This window comes from Eulemur rufifrons, chromosome 2 (genome assembly GCF_041146395.1).
Source record: "Eulemur rufifrons isolate Redbay chromosome 2, OSU_ERuf_1, whole genome shotgun sequence".
Classification (NCBI taxonomy): domain Eukaryota; kingdom Metazoa; phylum Chordata; class Mammalia; order Primates; family Lemuridae; genus Eulemur; species Eulemur rufifrons.
Window position 1 is genome coordinate 73,340,325 of NC_090984.1, and position 23,498 is coordinate 73,363,822.

At 34.1% G+C, this 23,498-nt stretch overlaps 1 protein-coding gene across 11 annotated transcripts in view; it reads left to right on the forward strand.

Moving 5' to 3' along the window:
* Window positions 1-23,498, forward strand: part of MIA2 (MIA SH3 domain ER export factor 2) — a 102,659-nt gene that overhangs the window by 36,446 nt on the left and 42,715 nt on the right. For 6 of the 11 annotated variants that reach the window (XM_069486675.1, XM_069486683.1, XM_069486752.1 and 3 more), the window contains 8 exons: window positions 8,608-8,679; window positions 10,890-11,000; window positions 11,767-11,838; window positions 12,384-12,488; window positions 16,566-16,688; window positions 18,659-18,779; window positions 20,001-20,047; window positions 21,220-21,310. In XM_069486675.1, the coding sequence (XP_069342776.1) occupies window positions 8,608-8,679; window positions 10,890-11,000; window positions 11,767-11,838; window positions 12,384-12,488; window positions 16,566-16,688; window positions 18,659-18,779; window positions 20,001-20,047; window positions 21,220-21,310 (742 nt within the window). Of the gene's footprint in view, window positions 1-8,607; window positions 8,701-10,289; window positions 10,317-10,889; window positions 11,001-11,766; window positions 11,839-12,383; window positions 12,489-16,565; window positions 16,689-18,658; window positions 18,780-20,000; window positions 20,048-21,219; window positions 21,311-23,498 lie in introns of all 11 variants that reach the window. The other 5 variants (XM_069486667.1, XM_069486723.1, XM_069486760.1 and 2 more) reach the window with 2 other exon arrangements.

Here is a 23,498-nt window from a genome sequence, read left to right on the forward strand (position 1 = left end):
CCTGACCTCGAGCCATCCTCCTGCCTCGGCCTCCCAAAGTGCTAGGATTACAGGTGTGAGCCACATTGCCTGGCCTCATTATTGTTTTACATGTTTTTGTGTTATGCTCTTGCACATCTTTTCTTAGATTTATTCCCAGGTATCTGATGTTTTTTGAAACTATTGTATTGATAAATGGTATATATTTTTTTAAACAGCTTTATTATTGAGATATAACTACATACCCTATAATTCATCCATTTTAAAGTATGTTAATGAATAGCTTTTAGTATGTTCACAGAGTTGTGCATCAATCACAATAGTCAACTAGGGCAGGTATAGTTTAACTTTATAAGAAACTTCCTGACTACTTGAATATTTTTATTACCCCCCAAAAGAAATCCTGAACCTTTTAGCTGTTACTCTTCACTCAATCTTCCCCACTTCAAAACCCTAGATAACTTATCTACTTTCTGTTTCTTTACATTTGCCTCTTGTGGATATCTCACATAAATGGAATCATACAATGTGTAATTCTTTGTGATTGGCTTTTTTCACTTAGTGTAATATTAAACACAGACACAATAATTCCACTTCTACCCAAAAGAATTATTTTTTCATTCGTGTTGTAGCATTTATCAGTACTTAATTTCTTTTTTTGCCAAATGATATTCCATACACAGTTTACATATCTATTTATCGGTTGATGGAATTTGGGTTGTTTCCATTTTTGATATTTTACGTATTGCTGCTAATGACATTTATGTATAAGTTTTTGTATGGACATATATTTCCAGTTCTTTTGGGTATATACCTAGGAGTGGAATTGCTGCATCTGTGTTTAACTTTTTGAAAAACTAACACACTGTTTTCCACAGTGGTTACACTATTTTACATTCCCACTAGCAGTTTGTGAGTGGTCTATTTTCTCCACATCCTTCCCAACACTTATTATTATCTGTCTTTTTGATTATAGCCATCCTAATGGGTGTGAAGTGGTTTCTCACTGTGATTTTTATTTGCATTTCCCTGAAGACTAATGATGTTGAACATCTTTTAGTGTGTTTATTGGCCATTTATATTACATTCTCTGGAGAAAAGTGTATTCAGTTTCTTTGCCTATTTTTTAATTGGGTTATTTGTCTTTTTATTATTGAGTTCTAACTTTATATATTCTAGATATAAGCCCCTTATCAGATATGTGATTAACAAATATTTTTTCCCGTTCTGTGGATTGTCTTCTCACTTTCTTGCTGGCATCCTTTGAAGCATAAAAGTTTTTAATTTCTTTTTTTTTTGAGACAGAGTCTCACTTTGTTATCCTGAGTAGAGTGCCATGGTGTCAGCCTAGCTCACAGTAACCTCCAACTCCTGGCCTCAAGTGATCCTCCTGCCTCGGCCTCCCGAGTAGCTGGGACTACAGGTGACTGCCACAGTGCCTGGCCAATTTTTCTATTTTTAGTAGAGATAGGATCATGCTTTTGCGCAGGCTGTTCTCGAACTCCTGAGCTCAAGCGATCCTCCCACCTCAGCCTCTCAGAGTGCTAGGATTATAGGCGTGAGCCACTGTGCCAGGCCAAAAGTTTTTAATTTTGATGGTGCTCAGTTGATCTATTTTTGTTTTTACTTTTTGTGCTTTTTGTGTCATATCTAAGAAACCATTGCATAATCCAGGGTCACAAAGATTTACACCTGTGTTTCCTTGTAAAAGTTTTATAAATTTAGCTCTAATGTCTTTGAACCATTTTGAATTAATTTTTATATATGGTGTGAAGTAGGGGTCCAACTTCATTCTTTTGCATGTAGACATCTAGTTGTCCCTCAATACCTCTGATTGAAAAGACTGTTCTTTCCCCATTGAATTATCATGGCACCATAGATTATTTTTTGTCTAAGTTTGTATAAATGCAATCATACTCTTTTGTGTTTGGCTTTTTAGTCAGCATTATTTTTTTGAAGTTCATTGTGTTGTTGCATATATTTGTAGTTCTTTTTTTTTCTGCTAAGTAAATTTGCATTGTATCAATATACCACAAGTTGTTTATCCATTTACTTATTGAATCGTTATTTCTCGTTCTTAGCTATTAATATTACGAATAAAATGGTTGTGAACATACTTCTATAGGTTTTTTTTTTTTTTGTGGATGTGAATTTTCATTTCTTGTCAGTAAATACTTAGTATTGGAATTGGTGGGTTATTAAGGCAGGTATAGTTTAACTTTGTAAGAAACTTCCTGGCTACTTTTATGATTTTCTCTGTCTTTACTTTGTAGCCATGTTAATATGATTTGTCTAGGTGTGGTTTCTTTTGTTTACTCTTCTTGGGGTTCATGATGCTTTTAGAATCTATAGCTTAATGTTTTTTATTAGTTTTGGAATATTCTTGATCATTACCTTTTCAAATATTATTTTTTGTCCCGTTTTTCTTTTTTCTGGGACTTTACATATGTATATTTTAACTTTTTATTATATCTCATATATTGCTTATGTTTTTTTCCTAGACATTTCATCTTTTTGTTTGTCCACACTTCAGTCTGGATATATTCTTCTGATCTATCTTCCATTTTACTAATTGTCTTCATTTATCTTTAATCATCTTTTAAACCATCTGTTGAGATCTTAATTTCATTGATTCTCTTTTTCAGTTTTGTATTCTTTTTCTATATTACAATATTACTTTTTAGTTCCTTTTACATATTATGCTTATTTTGATATCTGACTGAGAACTCCATTATCTGCATTATCTAGTAGTCTATTTCTATTGCTTATTTTTATTTTTATTTTTATTTTTTTTTTGAGGCAGAGTCCCGCTCTGTCACCCTGGCTAGAGTGCCGTAGCATCAGCCTAGCTCACAGTAACCTCAAACTCCTGGGCTCAAGCAATCTTTCTGCCTCAGCCTCCCAAGTAGCTGGGACTACAGGCATGTGCCACCATGCCCGGCTAATTTTTTCTATATATTTTTGGCTGTCCAGCTAATTTCTTTCTATTTTTTTTTTTTTTAGTAGAGACAGGGTCTCGCTCTTTCTCAGGCTGGTTTTGAACTCCTGAGCTCAAAGGATCTGCCTGCCTCAGCCTCCCAGAGTGCTAGGATTATAGGCGTGAGCCACCGCACCCGGCCTCTATTGCTTATTTTTTTTATTGGTTTTCAGTGAAGTCTTGTCTTATTGAATCTCAGGTTATTTTATATTGAGTATCAGTGATAGTATAATAAAAATTGTAGAGATAATTTTGAAGCTATGGGTGATGTTATTTTTCTCCAGTGAGGATTTACTAATGCTTTTTGTAGGTAGCTAGGCTATGGACTTTAGAAATTTTATTTGACTTTCTTTTTTTTTTAATAAACTTTATATGTATATTTAAGATACATATATAGTAAAATGATTACTATAGTGAAACAAATGAACGTCTCACAGTTACCCATCCCCCCAAACCAAGAGCAGCTATAATGACTATATTGTACCGATTTAGCAAAAATCCTGACTATAATACACTAACTATAGTCCTCGTGTTGCACATTAAATCTTTTTACTTATTCGTCCTACATGTTTGCTACTTTGTATCCTTTGGCCTACATTTCCCCATTTTCTCCTTCCTGAGCACTGCTTATTCTTTATATGTATTTGAAAAAAATATATGTATTTAAAAGTTCCACATTTAAGTGAGATCATGCAATGATTTTCTTTCTGTATCTAGCTGATTTTACTTAGCAAAATGTCTTACAGGTTCATTTATGTTGTGGTAGATGGCAAGATCTCCTCCTTTTTTATGGTTGAATAATATTTCATGTAAATACATACTGCAGTTTCTTTATCCATTTGTCCGTTGATGGATACCTAGGTTGTTTCTATATCTTGGCTATTGTGAATTATGCTGCAATGAACATGGGAATGCAGATGTCTTTATGAGGTGGTGATTTCATTTCCTTTGTGTACATATACCCAGAAGAAGGATTGCTGGGTGATATGGTAGTCTTTATTTTAAATTTCTTTAGGAACCTCCTTACTGTTTTCCATAATGGCTGCACCAGTCTATATTCCTACCAGTTGTACAGTAAGTCCTCACCTAACATCTTTGATAGGTTCTTGAAAACTGTGACTTTAAGTGAAACAATGTATGACAAAACCAATTTTTTTTTCCTCATCAATGTAACAAAACAATGTTGGAGGAAAGGACGTTATTGGAGGATCTGCTCTATGCCATTTCCCTTAAAGTCAAAGTTTCTAAGAACCTATCGAGGACATTGAGGACTTATTGTGCAAGGTTTCCCTTTTCTTCACACTCTTGCAAACACTTGTTATCTTTTGTCTTTTTGATAACTATCCTAACAGGGATGAGGTGATAACTTACTGTGGTTTTGATTTGCATGCATTTCCCCGATGATTAGTGATGTTGAGCACCTTTTCATTTATCTGTTGGCCATTTTTATGTCATTTTTGGAGAAATGCCTGTTCAAGTCCTTTGCCCATTTTAAAGTTAGGTTATATGTTTTCTTGCTATTGTGTTGTATGAGTTCTTCATAAATCTTTGATATTAACCTTCTACCTGATATATTTTTTTGCCAATCTGTTGATTGCCTTCTCATTTTGTTGATTGTTTCCTTTGCTGTGCAGAAGCTTTTTAGTTTGATGGAGTCCTTTTATTTATTTTTGCTTTTGTAGCCTAAGTTTTTGGTGTGATAGTCAAGAAATTATTGCTAAGGCCAGTGGCAAGGAGTTTTTCCCCTATTTTTTTAGTTTTATAGTTTCAGGTATTCTATTTAGGTCTTTTATCCATTTTGAGTTGATTTCTGTGTATGGTATAAAATAAGCGTTCAATTTCATTTTTTTTGCATGAAAATACAGTTTTCCTGGCACCATTTATTGAAGAGATTATCATTTCCCTATTATGTCTTCTTGGTGCCTTTATTAAAAATTAGTTGACCATGTGTTTTTGGATTTATTTCTGGGCTCTCTATTATGTTCCACTGGTCTATCTGTATTTTTTTGTTTTATTTTGTTGTTTTTATTTGAGATGGGGTCTTGCTATGTTGCCCAGGCTGGTTTTGAACTCCTGGGCTCAAGTGATCCTCTTGCCTCAGGCTCCCAAGTAACTATGATTATAGGTGTGTGCCACTGCTCTTGGCTCCTTTGTATCTGTTTTTATGCCAGTACCATACTGTTTTGATTACTATAGCTTTGTAATATAATTTTAAATCAGGAGGTATGATGCCGCCAACTTTGTTTTTTGTTTTTTTTCCCTTCGGGATTGCTTTGACTATTTGGGATCTTTTGTGGTTCAATATGAGTTTTAGGAGGTTTTTTTTTATTTCTGTGAGAATGCCATTGGAATTGTGGTATAGATTACATTGAATCTATATGTTGCTGTGGCTAGTGTGGACATTTTAAAAATATTAATTCTTTTGATCCTTGAACATTGAATATCTTTCCAGTTATTTGTGTCCCCTTCAATTTCTTTCATCAGTGTTTTATAGTTTTCAGTATACCTCTCATTGGTTAAATTTATTAAATATTTTATTTTATTTTTTTGATGTTATCATAAATGAGATTGTTTTCATGATTTCTTTTTCAGTTAGGTCATTATCTAAGTATAAAAATGGCACAAGTTTTTGTATATTGATTTTATATCTTAGAACTTTACTGAATTTATTTATTAATCTAAGTTTTTTGGTGACGTCTTTCGAATTTTCTATGTATAGGATCTTGTCATCTGCAAATAGAGATAATTTTACCTCTTCCTTTCTGATTTGGATATCTTTTATTTCTTTTTCTTTTTCTTTTTTTGGTCCAATTGCTCTTGATAGTAATTCCAGTAACACATTGAATAGAAGTGGCGAGAGTGGGCATCCTTGCTTTGTACCTGATCTTAGGGGAAAAGCTTTCAGTTTCTCCCCATTGATTATGATGTTAGCTGTCAGTTTTTCATAAATGATCTTTATTATGTTGAGGAACTTTCCTTCTATACCTAAACTGTTAGAGTTTTTAATCAAGAAAGGATGTTGAGCTGGCTGTGGTGGAACATACCTGTAGTCCCAGCTACTTGGGAGACTGAGGTGGGAGGATTGCTTGAGCCCAGGAGTTCCAGTCCTACCTGGGCAACACAGTGGGACCTAGTCTCTTAAAAAAAAACAAGCACTAATAGATCAATACTAATGTGCACGTATGGGAAATAACATTCATACAGTGTCAGGCAGGTGGGAGGGGGGAGGAGGGAATGAGTAAATTCACACCTAACGGATGTAGTAGGTGCTGTTTGGGGGATGGGCACACTTGTAGCTCTGACTCAGTTGGTGCAAAGGCAATTTACATAACCAAAGTGTTGGTACCCCTGTAATACTCTGACATTTTTTTTTTAAAAAAGAACTTTAAATTAAAATAAAGAGTTCTTTAATTTAAAATTTAAAAAACTGAAAAAAGAAAAAAAAGGATGTTGAACTTTGTCAGATGCTTTTTCTGTGTCATTTGATATGATCATGTGGTTTTTGTCTTTCAGTCTGTTAATGTGATGTATCAGATTGATTGATTTGCATATATTGAACCAGCCTTGCATGCCATAGATAAATCCCACTTGATCATGATATATAATCTTCTTCATGTGTTGTTGAATTCAATTTACTAATATTTTATTGAGGATTTTTGCGTTAGTGTTCATCAAAGATTTGACCTGTAGTTTGTTTTTTTCTTGTCGTGTTTTTGTCTGGGCTAGGTATCAGGGGTGATGCTGGTCCCTTAAATGTGTTAGGAAATATTCTCTCCACCTCTATTTTTTAGAAGACTTTAAGAGGTATTGCTAATAATACTATGAAAGTTTGGTAGGATTCAGCCATGAAGCCATCTGGTGCTGGACTTTTCTTTGTTCGGGGATCAGATTACTTTAATAACAGATTGAGATGTTTGTAAATTGGGCCTCAGTTCAAAGGATTACTCTGTTTCTGGTTTAGGCTTTGTCATAAGGTAGCCAGTTTTGGTTGGTGTGGGTATTAGTTTCCTGTTGCTGCTGTAACAGAGTACCACAAATTTAGTAGTATGAAAAACACATTTATCTCTTATAACTTTGAAGGTCAGAAGTCTAAAACCAGTTTTATGGGCTAAAATTAAGATATTAGCAAATCTATTTTCTTATGCAGGCTCCAGGGGAGAATCTGTTCCTTGCCTCCTCCAAATTCTAGAGGCTGCCAGCATTCCTTGGCTCATAGCTGCACCACCCCAATTTCTGCTCCCATCTTCACATCACCTTCTCTTCCCTCTTACAAGGACCTTTGGTATTATATTGGGCTCACCAGAGTAATCTTGGGTACTCTTCCCACCTCAAGATCCTTAATCACATCTGGAAATCCTGGGGAGTAGAACATCAATATCTTTAGAGGGGTCATTGTTCAGCCAAGCACAGGGTCCCATCTTAAAGCCTAAGCTCATGGCTTATCCAACCCGGCAGGTCCTGAACTCCAACTCCATGTTTTGTCTGCTGATTCTCCTGAAATCTTTGCTCAAGTTCTCAGCCTATCAGCCTCTACTTTTGGAGGAGGGAAAGAAATGTCAAATGCTGGACTTGCTTTCCTGGAGATTCCCTCATCTCTCACAGAGTCTCACTGTTTTGATAGCTCTCTGAGGCTTTCAGACAGATCCTGCTTTTTGGGCATTTTTGTCTGGCTCTTCTTGTTCTAAGCAGGAACATTGATCCATAACACTTCGTCTTTGGTTTAATTACTTTTTTTGAAGCATTGAAATAAGCGCATTTTGCAACGCCCCCCCCCACCCCCCACCCCGACCTTTTTTTTTTTTATTTGAGACAGGGTCTCACTGTGTTGCCCAGGCTAGAGTACAGTAGCATCATTATAGCTCACTACATCCTTAAACTCCTGGGCTCAAGCGATCCTCCTGCCTTAGCCTCTCGAGTAGCTGGAACTCCAGGCACATTTCACCATGCCCAGCCAATTTTTCTATTTTTAGTAGAGATGGCTTCTCAGTGTGCTGCCCAGGCTGGTCTTAAACTCCTGGCCTGTAGCGATCCTCCCGCCTCAGCCTCCCAAAGTGCTTGGATTACAGACATGAGCCACTGCACCTGGCCTTGCCAACTCTTACAGCATTATGTAGATGGTTATTTTCTATCTTTTAAAGATTCTATATTCCCTACTTGCTTTATTTGTTGTATGGTGTGAATTTAAAGTGAAAATTTCTGATGCCCTGTTACTATAAATTTCTCTTTAATGAACAGCCTTAAGGAAGAGGTTTAGTTGTTAGGGGGGATAATAGACAGCTTACATGAAAATATACATTTTGCGTAAACCTTTGGATAATTTTAGTACAACCATGCCATTAGAATTTTCACCTCCTTTAAGTAAAGAATATGAGTTATAGTCCTGTGTTCTCTGAGAAGCAGGTTTTGGACAACTTTCTTAGTTTAAGGGTGAAGTTCTGCCATTTGTTGTCTGAGCTAGTGGTTTGTGATGTTTTAGCTGCTCTGGTTTTGTTTGTTATAGTGGTCAGATTTGAAGAACTTAAAGCTAAGTAAATCCAAGTAAATTTAATGTACACATAGAAATGGATTCTGTCTGCTTCTTAGGCATCTATCCAGATAAAATTCAGAAGAAAATGTATAGAGTTTTTATTTATGGTGTTGCTTTGTTTCAGTATGAAGGCTTAGAGTCATCTTTAAAGGATGCCAGCTTTGAGAATGAGTCAACAGAAGCACAAAGTTTGGAGGTAAAAAAAACAAATGATATAGTTGCAAAAGCTGGAGAAAAGATTCTTAGTAAATAACAGAAACTTTAAAAGTAATATATCTTCTCAAAACTTTTAATAAGTATTTGAAAGAAATGTGAAAGAGTGTAGATATTAAAACTTAAAAAAAATTCAAATGTAGGAAATAGAACATTAGTAGGTAGTAGAAAATATTATAAAAATTTGAGCTCTTGTTGCTAACTTATTTTGAGTGAAGCATGTTCAGGTTCACTGGAATTTAGAGCTATATAGAAGCTCTTCTTCGTTCTTTATTCCTGGGAAATGCATTAAGGTGGCCATTTGTCTTTTGCCTCAGTTTGCTCCAGATAGGAAAACTAGGATTCATTTTCATAAATTTAGGAATACTTGGCAACAATAAATTGTGTAAATTTTGACAGTATTTGCCTAAAACCTCATCCCCAGAATCTTAAGAGCTAACTAGAATTATACCAAAAGTTTGCATTTTAAGTAGTGATGTGTTGGCCAGTGTTTAACAACTGGCTCTCTAAAAGGCAGGAAATCCTTACTGGTAGCATTTGCTGAGTTGTGTGGTGTAAATACTCCCACCATGGCCAGTTTCAGGCTACCAACATGATGTCACTGAATGAGGAGTTTGGAAAGATGTGCTCAGTTGGATCAGGTGTGATTTGGCTAATTGTAAGGAAGGAGGAAAGTATGGTAATTAGTAATTTAGCTAAACTAAGACAGATGAGAGCAAGTGATGGCCGTGGCTTACTACTCTTTAGATGTGAAAGTATTGTGAAAAACAGAGTAGTGACAATGCGTAGAAGAAAAAGCCTGTATCTGTGAACATGAAAGTAGAAAACAGTAGACCTTCTATCATTGGTGTATGTGTTTAGCTCAGCTTGGCCGGTCTTAATCACGGATGTCTGTAAGCATCTGTCATGATTTAGAATTTTCTAGTAGAGTCCAAAGGAAGTTATAAATTGGATTCCAAATAAAATAAATGTCTTAATCTTTTCTTTCTTAATTTGTTACCTGTTATAATCCTTAAAAACTTATTGAAATTCTTATATTTTATTTGTTGACCCTCTGTTTTAACTACTGTCCCAGCAGTAATTTATTAGTTTGATAAATAAAAAGAATTTTACAACACATTTGGCATGCTAACAGAAGAGCAAAAACTGGGTAGCAAAGACATTTACTCAAGCATGGTAGTGTGGATAAAATAGAATATACCAATTTATTTTCAGGACAATGCATTTATATAATATAGCAGTAAAATTAGCTGAATTTTTCACTGGGTTGAACAGTTTGGAAATTTTTCTCTGATTTTAGTAATTTTTTTAGCTCAGTATTTCCTTTCAGGAATTGTAATCATAATTAGATACAAACTATAATGTTATATAACTTTTTAAAAATTTGATAGTTGAATCTGTAGATAAAATCAAACCAATAGGGTAATATTTTGATTCATGTCAGGGAATTCCTATAATGAAATAGTCAAATATGGGGTAATTTGTATAAGCAAGTTTTATAACCACTGTATGTAATATAATATGTATTTGTTCTGCTTTTATTTTTGCCTGCATTAAATTTTTTGAATCTTTTGGTTTATTTTTTTAAACAAGTTTGTTGAAGAATCACAAATATCAGAGGTATGTTTATTATAATATTTAAAATTCAATTGGAATAATCCAACAACTAATCAATGTAAATTAAAAAAAGGTCACAGAAGATGTTTTAATTCAATGTGGAATACTAACCACGAAGCAATCTTGATTGTTTTTTGAGTTATTTTGTATGTTGTTATGTATTTAATCATATTAAATTAGATTTATTTCTCCTTTTTTTCCCTTTGTAATGCTTTAGAGCAGAGGTTGGCAAACTGTGCTTAGGGCATTTCCACCTGTTTTTGTAAATAAAATTTTATTGAAACACAGCTCTGCTCATTTTGCATTTAGATATTGTCTTTGTTTTCTCACTACAACAGTATAGTTGAGTAGTTGCAACAGACTACATGGCCTATAAGCTTAAAATATTTACTCTCTGGCTGTTTATAGAAGCAGTTTGCTGCCCCCTGCTAGAAATGCTGTTATTTTAATATTATCAAAATGAGCAAATATATAAACTAAACTTATTTAACTTGTACACGTATTTGATTATACTCATCTGATTGCCCTAACCCCAAATTCCCATGTCTATTGTATAAAGTTGCTTTTCTCTTTTAGGCAACCTATGAAAAGCTGAACAGGTTCAAATCTAAACTTGAGGATGAAATACGCTGTCTAGAAAAAGAATTAAAAGAAGAGAAATCTAAATATGCTGAACAAGATGAATTGGTAAGGCTTTTGTATTTAGGAGAATATAAGAAAAAGAGCTGTTGAGTTTTTAAAAATCAATATGGTATGCACTATAAAAAATGCAAAGAATACAGAAGGTTGTAAAGTGGAGAGCAAAATTTTCCAGATCCACCCTTCACTTCCTTCTAGATATTACCATGTTAAATTTCTTGCATATTCTTATAGAAGTTTTCTATATATACCATAAAGTAGCACATAGAATTAGCTCATATAAATAATTTCAGTTGAATAGTCACATACCTAGTGGATTTTTTAAATTACTTAAAAGATATGTTAAGAACATTGTAACATTTTCTTTTTTAAAATTTGGCTTAACGAAATCTCGCCAAGTAGGAAAGGAAAAGAGCAAGTACAAGGAAGAAACAATTGAGAAGATGCAGGAATAAAATAATCTTATGTACAACTTTCATTAAAAACTGCTAAAAGGAAAAAAAAAAATTTGGCTTAAGGAAAATCTTGATGTATGTGAAATTATTTAGTAAGATATGATGTTGGTAAACTTATCTTGAGCCTATATAACTTAAATGTTATGAAATATTAAAGTTGAGGTGAGATACTATTGTTACATAACTTTTGTATAAAATCCCTTTAAGCATATGACTAAATAAACTGAGAAGCTTTTCCAATTTGGGCCCTTATGTATGGAGCAAAAATGTTAGGTTAACATGTATCTAATATATATGGCATCTTGGAAACTGGAGGAGGTTAGTAAATACTTGTTTATTGTCTGATACTATCTTTCCAGATGGCAGATATTTCAAAAACAATACAGTCCCTTGAAGATGAATCAAAATCCCTCAAATCACAAGTAGCTGAAGTAAGTTGAATTAGTCTAATATATCTGTTGCTTTTGAAAATCATTTGAATTTTACTGCTATTTTTTATTTTTAAGGAATAAGATATAATATTAGGATTTGAGATATAAAGGATCCATGATAGATATTTTCTTTACATGAGGTACTTTAGAAAAGTTCATTTTTTTCACTGGATAAGTATTTATTGAGCTATTGGTATATACTAGCACTGTTGAAGGTGCTTGGTACTTAACATTAATAGAAAAAAATGTCCCCATGAAGTTGAAATTTTAGTAGGGGAGATGCAGAATAAATAGTTAAAATTTGTTGCATAGTACATAGAGGTTAAATCATTTGTCCAAGGTCACATGGCAAGTTAGTGACAGAGATAGGACTATATCCTGATTTTATGCCAGCCTTTTTTCTGTTATGTCATACTGCCTCTGCTGTTAATATTGGCATGTTTTTGTCTTCGTTTAATTCCATGTTCTGGGGAATATGTGTAAAGATGAGCTATGCATTAAATTAAATTAATTGTTATCAACTTGATCTTTTTTCTTTTACTTAGGCCAAAACAACTTTTAAGATATTTCAAATGAATGAAGAACGGCTTAAGATAGCAAAAAAAGATGCTTTGAATGAAAATTCCCAACTTCAGGAAAGCCAGAAACAGGTTTGTACTCGATAGCTGCGGTCCCCAACCCCCAGGCTGCGGACTGGTACTGGTCCTCCATGGCCTCTTAGGAACCAGGTGAAGCTTCATAGCTTCATCTGTATTCACAGCAGTTCCTCATAGAGTTAGCTTGACACTGCACCTCCCCACCCCCTATTTTGTAGAAAAATTGTCTTCAATGAAACCAGTCCCTGGTGCCGAAAAGGTTGGGGGCAGCTGCTCTGTAGGGACTCTTCATGTTGTGAATATGTAATTATAAATGTTCTGGGCATATTAATGACTGATGCATGTTAGGGGCAAGAGTAGGCTTTCCCTGGAGAACACAGGAGCAGAACAATCTCCCACATATACTTAGGTGTCTATTTTGTGTAAGATACAAAAGTGTATACTTCTGCACTGTCTTCCCCCAGGCAGGGAAAGTAAGCCAGGGCATTCAGCATTTTAAATAAGATGAATTGGTAAGGCTTTTGTATTTAAGGAGAATATAAGAAAAAGAGCTATTGAGTTTTAAAAAATCAATATGATATTGGTTAAAGTATTACATACACTATAAAAATTGCAGCAAATAGCATTTAGCACCAGCTTCTCAAAGCCAGAGTGAAGGGGGACGGAGAATACCCATGAGGGTTATTGAAGTTATAGATCTGGGGCCTAAATAGAGAAGTCATTCTGCTGACAGATCAAATGAGGATTTCACCTTTACTTTCTTCCTCCTCAACATATATAGACACTCCCACACCCCCACATATATTTCCTCTTCTGGTTTCCCAATATAGTTATATTTTTTCAGTGAGAAATTTTTTCAGCATTACATTATTATATAATATTACTTTTAAATATAACTAAATTTTACTCACATCTGAGCCACATGGTGGTGCTCTGATTACATATTCTGTCTTACCCAACATTTTATTTTTTTCTAGAGTTGTTTTATTTCCTCTATACCTATCTGTAATTCATCTGGGTACTCTCTTCCAGATTTATAAGTATCTTACTCATGCCTTCAAATGCTTTGGTTAATCTGTTCATTTCATTTTTTTTTCTTGGAGCAGTTCTTCCGGGGCCTTCCATCCTCCTGGTCCAATAAGAACTTGTTCTGCAGGTCTGTTAAACATTCTGCTGTCCTGAGATTTCACTTCACCTCTGTCCTGAGGATTTCCCTTGTCTTTCTCCTGTGTTGAATCTATTTCTTATATCTAAGACAAGCTCTTTTGTGGTTAATTCTTTTGATTATTTTCCTGAGAAAGAGATATAGGACATAATTTTTTTTAGAACTTGCATGCCTGAAAATGTCTTCTTTTTCTCTCATACTTATTGTTATTTTGGTTGGGTATCTTCTGAGTTGACTTTTCCCCCCTTAAAATTTTGACGTTACTGCTCCATTGTCTTCATTTTCCAATATTGCTTTTGAGAAGTCAAATGTTATTCAGATTATTGAACCTTTTGTGTGATTCCTTCTTTTTCTCCCTGGAAGCTTTTAATATCTTTTCATTGTTTCCAGTTCCCTGAAATTACATGATGAGTGCCTTCGTGTGGGTCTTTTTCATATATTGTGTTAGACACTTTCAGTGTGGAAACTTCTGCTATTGATTCAGTTCTGGGTAATTTATTTGTATTATTTTATACATTTTTTGTGGACAATTTATATGATAATTATTTGAAAATGTCTTTATTTTGTCTCCATGAAACTTTTGTTCATTTTTTTCTCTATTTTTCTCTTGTAGGAATTCTTGTTTGTTTTGATTATGCCGTTTTCTTGCTGAGAATATTGTGGGTTTTTTCAGTTCCCTGAGTTTCGTTTTTCCTTTGAGTTCCTTTATTTTCTGTTTTGGTCTATGTCTTATTAAAAGAGTCTATTTTCAGGTGTTTGGTGATTCATAGCTTTCTGCTTGTATAATAATGAAGCTCTCAAATATAATTTGAAGCTCCATGTGTATTACTCGTGGGCTTTTCTGTAGGATAATTTGGCTAGGGTGTTTCTAATTGGAAGATTCCCAGTTGTTGGTATTTAAAGATCATTTCCATGGGGAGGAGCCCTCCACAGTTCCTATTTGGGAGGTGTAAGTCTGTTTGCCAACAGCCTTGCAGCTCAGTGAGATAAGGAGTGCTGGTATCTCACTGTTCAGTAAGTACACTTTCCTTTAATACTTTTGTATTTTCAATATGTTACTCCCACCTTCACCTAGGCCAGAAGTTCCAGAGTCTCAGGTTCCACCTCTCCAAAGAATAACCCCTAACTTTTAGCCACTGTGCGTGCATATGTGTGTGTGTGTAAAAGAATGAATGAGAGAAAGAGAATGAGAATAAGAATGTGTATATATGTATGTATGTTCTGGGAGAACATGGGTGACTTTCTACATGCTTTTTATATAGATATTTGATCAGTCCTCCTTTTTTGAATCCCACTTATACTTCTAATTACTTGTCCCTTGAAATCAGAAGTCTTTTATATTGTATCAAATCAACCTGCTTTTGGGCTTTCCCATCTTGTGGCTTAGATTTCAGCTTTCTCTGGTCTGCTAAGTCTTTTACTACACTTCCAGTTCTTTCCACTTTCTACTTCTACAATTATCTTTTGCCTCATCTCCTATTCTCTTTTTTCCTTGTGGGTTTATGCCTTTCACCTAGATCATCTTATTCTTTACACCTGCTTTCATTTAACTCTTTTTTAATCACCAAAGTTCTTGAAACAAACTATTCTGTATTCATTGATTCCGTGTTCTAATACACTCCTTCTAGCCTTTTAAAACTGTATACTGTGTACATAATCTCTTTACTCACTAGAGACCACCTAATCACCAAATCCAAATTTTTCTTAAATCCTCATTTGTTTTTACCTGTCAGTATCATCTGATCTATTATATATGCAAAAAAAAGGATTCATTTTTCATGTGGTAGAAATATGCTAATGAATTAATGAAGCCTTAAGTTTTGCAGAGAAATCCAGTAATTACTCTTTGATAGTTTTTTTTTTTTTTTTTTTTTTTTTTTTGAGACAGAGTCTCACTCTGTTGCCCGGGCTAGAGTGAGTGCCGTGGCGTCAGCCTAGCTCACAGCAACCTCAAACTCCTGGGCTTAAGCGATCCTACTGCCTCAGCCTCCCGAGTAGCTGGGACTACAGGCATGTGCCACCATGCCTGGCTAATTTTTTATATATATATATTTTAGTTGTCCATATAATTTCTTTCTATTTTTAGTAGAGACGGAGTCTCACTCTTGCTCAGACTGGTCTCGAACTCCTGACCTCGAGTGATCCTCCCGCCTCGGCCTCCCAGAGTGCTAGGATTACAGGCATGAGCCACCACGCCCGGCCTACTGTTTGATAGTTTTAAAGACCTAAATAAATTTGGACTTTTTTCACATACATGGCCCATTTCTTTTGTGAATTGCCTGTTCAGTCTTTTTTTTTTTTTTTCCTGTTTTTCTTACTGACTTTTAAGAGCTCTTTGAATGCTAAGTTTATTAACCCTTTGCTACATATGTTATAAGAATTTCTTTCTGGTTATTCAGTTTTTCATTTTGTTTGTGTTATATTTTTATTTGTGAGGCTTTTAAGCTTTATGAAATTCTTTTATAATGATCTTCTACTTTTTGTATCATGTTCAGAAAATCTTTTCTTTCCTCTGAAATTATATATAGTAGAATATTGTTTGTGCAGAATCTGATCTGTTATAGATTAATAGTATTTCTAAGGGTTATATATCTTAACTAAAAACAGCACAATGATTTAAAAAATAAGTTTTAATGCAAGTAAGGTATGGCATGGTATATGAGATATAAGGAGTGGTAAGAAATGACCAGATGTAACAGATATGTATGTCTCAGAAAACCTTTTATTTGATCTAAATATATTATGTAAATTAGTTAAAGAATGTTTAAGTGTCTATTATTTTATACTACCCCTATTTTGAAAGTTCTTTGAAAGCAGGAGCCATGTTTTTCTTTCTTTTTTTAATGTAATTAGCAGCACAGTACCCTCTTAATATCTTCTAATGATTCACTCAGATATATAAATAAGTGCATCTACACATACATAAGTATGATAAAATGAGTTGCATTTTTTGGTTTCATTTTCAGCTTTTACAAGAAGCTGAAGTATGGAAAGAACAAGTCAATGAACTTAATAAACAGAAAGTAACATTTGAAGACTCCAAAGTACATGCAGAACAAGTTCTAAATGATAAAGAAAATCACATCAAGGTAAATGGCTCTACTGATTTTAATGATTGAGTTGGCTAGAATTTTATACTAACTCTGAAATTTGAGAACTTTTAATTTTTCAGTTTTTATTTTCATAATGTATTTGGCAACACTTTCTCTCTTTTTTTTTTTTTTTTTTTGACTAGTCAAGTGCAGTAGTGAGCAGGGGGGAAAGTAGTAGAACAAGGAGTTCAATCTGTAACTGACTGTGAACAATCAAGTGAGATAACTCACTACCTTCGGACCAGCCATTGGCAACACTTTCAAATGCTCCTTGAAGACTTACAAATTTGTAGCATATATATCAACATTCTGTATGTCCTTTTTTCTTCTCTGTATTTTAGCCTAGGTGTTTAACAAAGAAAAATGATAATGGGTTTTACCTTTTCTCTTTAGTCTGCAATCTGCTTCTTTTGGGAAGAAGAGATTGGAAAGAGCTTGAGAAATTGGACAGATAGTTAAAGTTATATGTATTGACTGAATATCTTTTTATTTTTTTAATTTTTAAATTTTTGTTATTTTTTAGAGGTAGAGTCTCACTCTGTTATCTAGGCTGGAGTGCAGTGTCATGATCATAGCTCACTACAGCCTCCAACTCCTAGGTGCAAGCGATCCTCCCACCTCAGCCTCCCCAGTAGCCACAATTACAGGCATGCGCCACCATGCCTGGCTAATTTTTTAAATTTTTTGTTGAGACAGGGTTTTGCTGTGTTGCCTGGGCTGGTCTTGAACTCATGGCCTCAAGTAATCCTCCTGCATCAGCCTCCCAAAGTGTGAGATTACAGGTGTGAACCACCATGCCCAGCTTTGATGGAGTATCTTTAATACCTAGATTAACTGGTGTGTGTATTTTCACAGAGATGAATACATCTTAAAAAATAAGTTTAATTGAAACTCGATTCTAATCATAAGAATGAAATAATTGATACTACTCTTAGGATTTATTGACTTTTTCCTACTCCCTACTTCCCCTCCATTTTTTCTGTATGTTTGAAAACAATCTTATGTTTTCAAGCTACAAACAGATACTCAGGTATATCAAGTAATGAGATGTAAAACTAACATTCTGTAATTTACATAGTGGAGTGTATGTTGTCATATTGAAAAAAATACATTTATGCTACTTATGTTCCTAGTAAGAATATTTTCAAGATTCCAACTTCCTGAGTTTTATTAAGAATTTGGCATATTTTATTTTTTTCCCTAAACTTACTCAACTAAAGGGTTTAGAATTCTTCCTAAACAGAACAAGAATGAGATGCTAACCTTAAGTTCTACTCAAAGCTGTGGGCCATGTTATTTGTGTCTGGAACTCTGAAGAGAGGAGATTGAAGGGTGAAAATTGTAGAGCAGGGTGGATTTTTAGGGGGTCCTTCCAGAGAAGTACATGGCACAGTCATTTGATTATCTATAGTGTTATTTTCGTCCTTTATTCAAGAAAACTCAAAAAGCACTTCTGGAAAACCTCTAATGTTCCCATTCAGATTCTCTTTTATAATGTTTTTTTCTTTATCTCACTTGAACTCCTCAGCTAGTTTACTTGAATAAATCAAGTAAAAATCTGAGATCTTTTTGTATGTCATGTGTCTCCCTTGCAGATTTGTTTGATGTCACACAAAATTTACTCTTATGTTAATGGCCACTCTTTTTTGTGGCATATGAGAAATGTCATATAAGAAAACATTTTACTACTTTATAGTTGTATGATATATTCAGGAAGTACGGGGCCATTAACACATATTTTATTTGATTTAAAAATAACTAGTTTTGGTTTTTATCTTGAATAGTTTAGTATGTTATAGATTTTAAGACTATTTACATATCTTAATAACACATGTAAAATAAGAGCTCATGTGCTGTTATTTATGTGGATTTATTTTTAAACTACAGCTGTACATTCAGAAGTTATAAAGCCATTAGCATAAGGCATTACCCTCTCTCTTTGTTTTTCCCCTTTGCTAAATGTCAAGTCTCTGACTGAACGCTTGCTAAAGATGAAAGATTGGGCTGCTGTGCTTGGAGAAGACATAATGGATGATGATAACTTGGAATTAGAAATGAAGAGTGAATCAGAAAATGGTGCTCACTTAGGTATTAAGTCATGACTCATCCTCTTTTGCCAAAATGGTGACTAGCTCTTCTATTTCCTTTTGTTCCCCATGTGCACCATGTTCTTTATACACTTGTACTTTGGCACTTTCTGTCTGTCTGCAACACTCACCTCTCACCATCTCTTATATTAATGGTTTAGCTTTGGCTGCAATACCGCCTTTTCAGTAAATCTTTCTCCAGCTCCTCAGACAGACTTTCAGACTCCTTCCCCTCTATTTTCTTTGTAGATTATATATATCTTTATTATGGCAGTTTTCAAAATTACAGCATAATCATTTCAATGCCTGTTTTTCTCTGTATTGTAAGCTAGTGAAATGGATGGTTGACTAGTTTGAAAAATGAGTATTATATGAATGAATACTTCAGGATACTTTTTTTGCTTTAGTCAGATGATCCAGATGATTACAGTACTTTAATCTGGGCCATCTAAGTTGTTATTGCCCTTTGCTGGTTGTTGTATGGAGTTGGCAAAAGTTAGGTTCACTATTGCTACTTACTATATTCTCAAATCAATTCCTTTGACTTTAAAAGAAAAAACTTTTTGTTTTGAAATAATTATAGATTCATAGGAAGTTGCAAAAAGAGTACAGAAGTCCCATGTACCCTTCACTCATTTTCATCCAGTGGTAGTTCTGACTTTATATCCTTTCTCTTTTCTCTCCCCGACTTCTTGTATAATTAACAAATATGTCAAGGAGGAAAAGGTGTGATTTTTTAAAAAAGTTTTTTTCTAGATAGTATTAATATGTTGGAAGAAAATTACATTCCCAAAATATTGATAATATAAAGTCCTATTTGTATTTTTTCACTTCTGCTTTATCATATAAGAAATAATTCTTTTTCTAATAGAGAAAACTCATGTTATTTTAATTTGGGTTATAATTTCACTCATATTTTGGATGCTGTAAGAATCCAAGAATAGTTAAGACTGTGGTCTGTATTTAAGTGAATACTGAATCCTTATGGTAACTCTGTTCTTGGAGTTAGTGCCCAAGAACCTTGTTAAATGATGTGGTACTTCAGTGCTTTTATTGTTTAGCTTCTTGGGAACAGGTCCGAGGCTATTCTGCTTTATGCCAAATTTTTTATTGTAGCAAGAGGGACTGTAAGGCCCTGGCTGGGTTGAATGAACTAATAAAATCATTTGGTTGTGTGATTTGTTTTCCCAAATCATCGTTACTCTTTTGTTTTTCACTGTAGATAATCAGCCAAAAGGAACTTTGAAGAAACTGATTCATGCTGCTAAGGTTTGCATTATTATATCACTGTAAAGAATATGGAGGAAGAAATAGAACACAAGTTAAACCTGTGTGTCCTTAGTAACTATTTAAAAAGTCCATTTTATTATTCCCTTATATGCATATTTAAGAAGGGATCAGATGTTCTTTATCAATTGCTTTTTATTTTAAAAATAACTTTAGAAATTCATATAGTTAATTTTTAGAATTTGTCAAAATAAAAATTTTCAAGTTCTGCATTCATTTTTTCAGATAAGGAATTATATAAAATGTTTATATTTTATCTCATACTTCCCTTGATGCTTGCTTTTTTTTTTTGCCAGTCGACTACCACAGATTTATTCATTTGGATGGTTAGGGTAAAACAGATTGAAAATATATATACATTCTCAAAGACACATTATGTTGCTACTTTAAAACCACATTTACTTTTTGGTTACACAATAAATACATTTGCAGACACAGAGAGTTTTCCTTCTCTGACTTTGGTGTTGGAAATTCTGAAATGGCTAATAATTCTACCACTTGCGGTTAATGCTACCAATAAGAATTGAACATGCTATTAGGGAAAAGTCTGTATACTATGAAGCACTGTATAAATAAAAAAAGTAGTATACTTCATTTATCTATATGGCACAGAGAAAAGTCAATTCAGTAGTTATTTTAAGGAAAAAAATAGCTTTTCCATTTATTGTAAGTACAATTTTTAATAACCTGAAAGATTGCTCTATCCTTGATGCTTTCTTTTTCTTCTAGTTTCAATATTTTCTTATCCTTTGTGCCCCCCATCCTATTTTGAGAAGTAAATACTAGGTTCATTTTCTTTTGGTTTATTCCTTCTCTTTTCTACCTTAGTAGTGGTATCATGATCTTGCCTGATCTATGTGAAATGTTAGTAATGTAGTTTGAAGCCTGCTTTAATCAAAACTTGTGTTGAAAGTAGATAGAATGAAAATAGCATCCAGTGAAAAGCATTCACTGCTTTTCTCTATGTCTATTCTGTGATTTACAACTATTGATGACTTCTAAGATGGAAGCTCCCTTATTGGTTTCTGCCTTCTAGGTGATAATTTGATCAAAGTGATATATTAGCTTCAAAAGACTTGGGTGGCATTGTGAGGGTTCCCCCCCCCACATATAACTAATTAATGTTGCTTTTTTCCTTCTTCCATTCTTTAAAGTTAAATGCTTCTTTAAAAACCTTAGAAGGAGAAAGAAACCAAATTTACACTCAATTATCTGAAGTAGATAAAACAAAGGAAGAACTTACAGGTGGGTAATACTTTTAAAGTTTTTCTAAGTGAATATATCTCCTTATAGAGAGTGGTACCATTAATTGAATTAATTTGAGGAAGATCCAATTTGATTTTTTTTCACTTTTGCTTTTGTTGGCTATTTGTGAAAAATTAGTCCTGATTTGTTGTTGTCATTGTTGGTAAAGTCATCAGTTTCCTTCATATTTATGTGAAATTAGAATAAAATTATTTTTGAGAACATGAAACTGTTTGAGTTCCTGTTGTACAGTTAATATGGTTTTAGATGTTAAAAAGTAGCAAGTTGAAACTTACTTTTTTAATCTTTGTTAATTGCAGAGTTGATCTACTTGCAGTGTGGTTTGCTCCTTTAATGTACATACATAGCAGATTAGCCATATAGGAATGATGTCAGACCTGTAGAAGTTTTTGTTTTTATTGAAAACATTTCTGACTGGATGTGGTGGCTCATGCCTGTTATGCCAGTACTTTGGGAGGCCAAGGCAGGAGGATTGCCTGAGGCCAGGAGTTCAGAGCCAGCCTGGATAACATAGCGAGACCCCAGCTCTACAAAAAAATTAAAAAACTATCTGGGCATGGTGGTGCATCCCTGTAGTCCCAGCTACTTGGGAGGCTAAGGCAGGCAGATTGCTTGAGCCTAGGAATTTGAGGTTACAGTGAACTATGATTGTGCCACTGCACTCTAGCCTGGGCAACAAAGTGAGACCCTGTCTCCAAAAAAAAGAGAGAAAGAAAGAAAATATTTATGTTTATTTTGCTATGTGTTTATATTTCTAAAACAATAAAATCTGTTACTGTGTTTGAAATTTTTTAAAGTTAGGATACATAACGCCTCATTTTGTAAAAAAGTAAACAAATTCACCATGTACATTTGCATCAAAAAAGACTGGAAGGACATATTCAAATGTCAAGAATGATTATCTTTGAATAGGGGATTATGGGTAGATTTTAATTTTCTTTTTATTTATCTATTTTCAAAAACTTCTACAATAAGTGAACCACATTTATAATAAAATATTGTCTTGAAAGGTTGAACCACTGAAGATGGAGGTTATTAAAAAATTATCGTCATACTCACATGATTTTGGTAATTGGATAATTTTAGTAATTGGATTTTGAAAAACATTAGTATTAACTTAAAAGTTGCTATATTTAAAGCACAATATCAAAAGCCATCGAGATTCACAGAAGAAAAGATATGAAGCTTGCTTTTAAGAAGCTGTTTTTTAGTATATTAACAGACTTTCAGTGAAAAAATGTGTGTAGAAAGTGCCAGAGTAGTAAGGAATTTACTCACCAGTTACCCCATTCCTTAATACAATTTCTGGGCAAATCTTTATTTTTTTTCTTACACTAATATTTGGAGACCCTATGTCTACTGCTACTCTTCTTCCAAATCTTTCTTTCTTTCTTTTTTTTTTTTTTAAATTACTGTTTTCTGTGGAGATGGGGTCTCGCTATGTTGCCTAGGCTGGTCTTGAACTCCTGGCCTCGAGTGATCCTCCTGCCTTGGCCTCCTAAAGTGTTAGGATAACAGGCATAAGCCACCATGCCTGGCCCTAACTTTCTTTTTTTTTTTTTTCTTTTTTTTTTGAGACAGAGTCTCACTCTGTTGCCCAGGCTAGAGTGAGTGCCGTGGCGTCAGCCTAGCTCACAGCAACCTCAAACTCCTGAGCTCAAGCGATCCTCCTGTCTCAGCCTCCCGAGTAGCTGGGACTACAGGCATGCGCCACCATGCCCGGCTAATTTTTTCTATATATATTTATAGCTGTCCATATAATTTCTTTCTATTTTTTAGTAGAGGTGGGGTCTCGCTCTTGCTCAGGCTGGTCTCGAACTCCTGAGCTCAAACGATCCGCCCACCTCGGCCTCCCAGAGTGCTAGGATTACAGGCGGGAGCCACCGCGCCCGGCCAACTTTCTTTTTTAGTGTGTCATGAAAGATAAATTTCTATAATTGATCTTCTATTCATAGAAGATGATGAAGGCTTTCTTCTAAACTCTTTCTGCCCTTTTTAATAGTCATTTATAGTGCTCTTTTAACTTACAGAAAATTTGAAACAAAATAGAATAGAAATACAAAAATATATTAAAGTTTTAAGTGTTGGTTTATAGGTTTTTTTATAAGAGGGATGATTCAATTTTAATAGAGATAATACCCAACATTAATTTCCTTTTTAAGTGATT